At 32.4% G+C, this 5,481-nt stretch overlaps 1 protein-coding gene across 1 annotated transcript; it reads right to left on the bottom strand.

Annotated features, from left to right (window-relative positions):
• Nucleotides 1-1,560: 1,560 nt before the first annotated feature.
• LOC136070580 (protein FAR1-RELATED SEQUENCE 5-like) lies at nucleotides 1,561-4,811 on the bottom strand. The gene is made up of 4 exons (XM_065780701.1): nucleotides 2,961-4,811; nucleotides 2,737-2,820; nucleotides 1,701-1,769; nucleotides 1,561-1,590 (listed from the first exon to the last, which is right to left on the bottom strand). Exons 1-4 carry the CDS (start codon nucleotides 4,809-4,811, stop codon nucleotides 1,561-1,563), a joined length of 2,034 nt encoding a protein of 677 aa, XP_065636773.1.
• Nucleotides 4,812-5,481: the final 670 nt, after the last annotated feature.

The raw sequence follows: 5,481 nt of genomic DNA, 5'->3' as shown, positions 1-5,481 counted from the left end.
TCAAAGGCTTAAAGGTGCTAAGTCATGTTATTTTGTCTAATCAATTGTCGTAATTGAGATTTTGAATATTGGTGATGCTAGATGTCTATAAAGGCTTAAAGGTGGTATAAATTTCAAAATTTCTTTTTTTCTTCGTAAATGATAAAATAAGTTTCTTTGAATAGATTAAAGTCTAAATCAAACTTAAGAAAAACACTAATCAAGAACCATAATGTGTAAAATGACATTATTGGATTTTCCTTTGTGAAATTTTGCACTAAACTTTGTAATAGACTTTGTAATGTTACAACTTTGAGTGCTGCTGGTTCATTTATATATAATCCCCATTATCCAAAAAAAAAAAAAACCATGGGCTATTGGACATGTACATGTGGTTTAACTGTATTTTGTAAAGGGAATAGCTAATCCAAACAAAAATACTATGGTATAGAAGCTCTCATATTACTCTCATCCCTCGATAAGTAATGTTTGAAAATTGTATTCACCATTGGCCTTATTATATTTATTCTTTTTTAGCATATATGTCATATCATGTAATGTTTGCATTTATAAGATGTTTAATTTTTTTTTTTTATCATGATTATTTCAACATTAGGGAATGGGAGGGACGGATGTAAGCAAGGGTAAGCAGAAGAAACGAAAAGAAAACCTGGAACTGAAAATGAAGGAGAAGACAAGTTATTTCCGTTGAACTTTGTATATGTAACGTGCGTTGGCTGATTTCTTAGAGATGAGCACAACTTAAGCCATAATGCAAATATCATCTTTGAAAATTGGGAGATATTTGCCTCAATTTTGCACCTCTGCCAAATGGTGAATTATGCTAAAAGTGGGAGATATTGCCGCAAGTTTGCACTAGAGATTGGCTAAAATGTTGTTGAATAGCCTTTTGGCTTCCTTTTAGTAGTTTGTTTTGGAATTTGTCTTGGCCTGTTGGCTTGTAATTGCTTGTATTCTTGTTAACCTTGGGTAGCTTGTTTTGGTAATTGTACTTGGTTTTGGATTGCCTACAAGTAATTTGTCTCTATCTATTTTTACTAGTTCAATAAAATATGAACTTTTTTTGAAGAAGTTGCAAACATGACTTGCAATTTGAAAAGTCATAAAGCTTTTGTAATATACCACTTTGTTCTAGTTTATAGATTCTGTAGAATGAAACACAAAAGGCATATACAAAACTTTTCCATTACATAATATTCAACCATGCGCATATGGATCTTAACATATAGAAATATACATTTACATTGCTTTTAAAAATATTTACAAATAGAAAAGTACACTTCCATTACATATACCACTAGTGCCTAACTAAAAGCTACTCATACATGCAAATATAAAACCTAACATGTTTGAGTAGCTTCATTAGTTACAAAAATTGTTAGATACTATTTCCAACAAATTGTCTAATATGTTGTTGTCCGCTAGCTGTCATTTGTATGTGCCATATATTGTCCATTAGCTGTGCAAAAAATTGTCCAAAAATATTGACTAGCTTGCCAAATAAGACATGCTCTACAAAAATATAATTCAAAAAGTCTCCAATATGGTACTCTTCAAGGATTATAAATTATCATCAGGAGCTACTGAAACCTGCAAATATGCCACCAAACATAAATATAAGTATGAAAAAAAAAAAAAAAAAAAACCTTAAGAAAAATATAGGTTCAAGTTGTAGCAAAAATCACAAAGAATATGCGTACCTGATTTGTCTCAACAATTTGTCCAACAACATAGTCTTGTCCAACCAAATGACTACAAAAGACAGATTCCTACATTTTATATGTTAACAAATTTACGTCAATGACATGTTTATCTTATTATTTCCTATGAAAAAGAAAACCAAACCTTACTAAAATTGTGGAACTTCTTAAATTATTATCTATCAAATGGCTAAAAAAATAATGTGTTACTCGTAGAAGAATAGACTAAAATGGTATGGGATGCAAGCCTTTTCACCATTCAGCAAAGATAACAAGGAAAACAATGGGTAAACTACATGTTCAAACAAATCTTTAATTAGGTTTAGACAATCACCATTTGGCAATGCTGTTCAAGGACTTCATAAACAATAACCTCATCACTTGTTCTGAATTTTCTTTTATGGTAATTATTTGTTTATTCATTTTGTAATGATTGCTTTATGTGTTCTGTTAGTTGACAAGTTAGTCACTGGAATTAAGAGGTTATAACAACTAACAAGATTGATCCAAAACAGAAAGTGTAGCGACTGAATGCCTATTAACCATGTTATACGTTGCAAATCGAGAAGATTCCACATTACAACATCACTGAATGCCTATTTACCATGTTAAAAAATGCAAATCGAGAAGATTCCATATCACAATATCACTGAACATGTAAAGAAAGGAAAAAAGTAAAGAGCTGCAAATGAAGTAAAAACAAAGTAAATGAAATTGATTCTCTCAACTTTTTTGTTATGTAAGTTGAGATAGGGAATGGATAAAAGCCATATAGCCTGAGCCCCAAGCCCACCCAAAAAGGAGTAATTTAACCCCCATGATAGCTTGGGTACATATGAAGCTGATATCCAAAACACAAGCGACTATCTAAGCCTTGTTTTAGGAGATGAAATCTAGACTTAAGTATAAGTAGCTCTATCTAAGCCTTGTTTATTCACAATCCAAAACACAAGTGACTCCTAAACAATTTCAAAATTCAAATAAATCTAATTCCATTTATTGTGAAACTTGAAAACTCAAACCCAAAGATTCATACCTGAGTGAAATTATCCACCAACTGTGAAACTTGTTCAACATTACTATGTTCTTCAAGAGAATTAATGTCAACTGAGGAATTGGCCTATAACATTTGCAAAGAATAATTGTCACATAAACTTAAAATAAATTTATAGACATATAGATTCATATATTATAGTGCAATATAGCATATCTTACTTTATTTAGGCATCCAAGTGATTGAACTTGTCTTGACTCACATGCCTTTTTTCTTTGAGATTTAGGATTTCTTGGCCGTTCTAACACACCTTTCAACCTTGATTTTGGACGTCCAACAGTAGCTTTTGTTTTAATCCCACGTATATCTTGAAAAGTTATTCCCTCATAGGATTGGCATCCATTATCACCTTGTAAAACATCCCCAAGAACAACTTCATCATGGACCTCTGTCTGATCCTCCATGCTAAGGGAATAACATTTTTTCCTCATTTCTTGCAAATCCTTCAATAATGTGTCAGAACATCTTTTGGCATAATCATACATTATCTCAGACTCTGCTGCAAGTATGGAAACTTCACGAAAATTGTGGCATAAATGAGAGTAACGCTTTCCCAATGACTCTTGAGCATTACCTTTAATATCAACACCATGATAGTTCTTGATAGAACCAACCTTTGCATCTTGTGTCCATCTTTTCAATATATAATGAGTTGGAAGTATCTTAATGTTTTTTTTGTCAAGAACCTTCAAAGCATGGACACAAAGAATTCCTACAAAGCTGAACTTCATGCAACTGCACTGAACATTAGTTGTTGAGATTTCATATTTAACTAGGTGCTCTTGAGTTTTTTGCCAATATTTAACTTTGTATTCAATGATAGTGTCAGATTTACTAACCTTGAAAATTGTACAATCCCCCATCTTCATATATTCATCTTGAAACATTTTGAACATTTTTGGAGTGTACAACTTTACAGCATGTCTCAATATCTCTACATCAAGTTGTAAAACTGGTGTTGTCTGCCTCATTTTGAACTCAGCTTGTAGTTCTTGACGTCTCCTATCAGCCAAAACTCTAGAGTAATGTCCCAAAAAAGTAAGCAGATTATATTTCGATTTCAAGTATTTCTTCAACACATTGTTCATTGATTCACTACGTTGGGTGCTTTTCATATCAGCAGTAAACATATGTCGACCATATACCATGGCCCATTTTTCTTTTAGATCAAATATCCCACACAACCATTTATTATTAGTAAGATCATATTTCTCAAGCATATTATTCCATGCAACTAGCCATTCATCTTCATCTTCATAATCATACATACAATTGCCCAAATCAGCTACAAATTGCTTTGATGAATTAAATACATGACTTAGTTTCTTAGCAGCATTTTGATAAATATGCCATACACATAAACGATGATTTGATTCAACAAATACCTCTTCTATTGCCTTAGCCATTGCAGCAGACTGATCTGTAAGTATAGTTTTTGGCTGCTTCCCTGACATTGCACTCAAAAAAGTTTTAAACAACCACGTAAATGACTCTATGGTTTCATCATAAAGTAAAGCTGCACCAAATATGGTTGTTTGTTTGTGATGATTAACCCCGATGAATGGAGCAAATGGTCGATCATATTGATTTGTCCTATAAGTTGTATCAAAACACAAAACATCTCCAAAGTGGCCATAATCAACTATTGATCTAGCATCAGCCCAAAATATGTTCAATATTAGACCATCATCATCAACTTGTACTGAATAAAAGTAAGATGGATCTTCTAATTGCATATTATGAAAGTATTCCATCACAGCACGAGCATCACCTTTCTTCAAAGCCTTTCTCCTCTCACGATGTACATGATTTTTATAGTCATAATCTAAAAAACCAAGATTTTCATGACCACCAACTTGCATGCTCAATAAATCTATAGTTTGTTTTATTGATATTCCAGACTTCTCTGCATCATTTGCAATAGCTTTTTGAGCAGGTGCAATTTTTCTTTTTGATCTTAACATATGTTTCATTGGTGAAGGAGCAAACTCATGATTATGTTGTTCATGAAAAGAAACAACTTCTAACATACCATCTTTTTGAAGTTGACATACCATTTGTACTAAACAACCTACTCGGGAGATTGGGCGATGAAAATGTACCTGTTCTTGGCGTTTGTCAACACCTCGTTCACCCTCTTTTGAGCAACAAAATGTTCTCCTTATGACTTGTCCCATGTTTCCTCTCTTTATAAATTGTTTCCGTACACTGAAGCCAATTCGGTGGGCATAATCTTTGTAAAATTCATATGCACTATCATCACAATCAAATTTCATGCCAATTTTTGGAGCGTCTATTGCAGTGCTTGATTTTTTGGGGCTTCCATGAGTAGGTACTACTTGAGCCTCCTTTTGAATAACAAAAAAAACAAAAATAAATAAATAAATAAATTAAGCAGATTAGGAAAATAAATTTGCATATGGAAAAAAAAAAAAAAAACATGTAAATGAATTGATGTGCATGTAAATAAAAACATGTAAATAAATTTGATATGGTTTTCTTTTCTATCTACCCCATATAAACTTACTGTTCTAGATATTAGTGGCAACTTATTCACTGGTTATGTACCAAAGACCCTTGGTAATTTGGAACAAATCCAATTGCTCAACTTGGGGTATAACAACTTCACTAGTGAACCTTTTCCAGAATCTAGCTTTTTTGACTCTCTGGCCAACTGCAAATATTTGAAAATTTTGGGTATACAGTCTAATCCACTGAATGACCTCC

The sequence above is a fragment of the Quercus suber genome, unplaced genomic scaffold, assembly GCF_002906115.3.
Source record: "Quercus suber isolate HL8 unplaced genomic scaffold, Cork oak 2.0 scaffold_243, whole genome shotgun sequence".
Taxonomy (NCBI): Eukaryota; Viridiplantae; Streptophyta; class Magnoliopsida; order Fagales; family Fagaceae; genus Quercus; species Quercus suber.
Note: the sequence above shows the minus strand (reverse complement) of the source record. Positions and strands in the feature narration are given on the sequence as shown.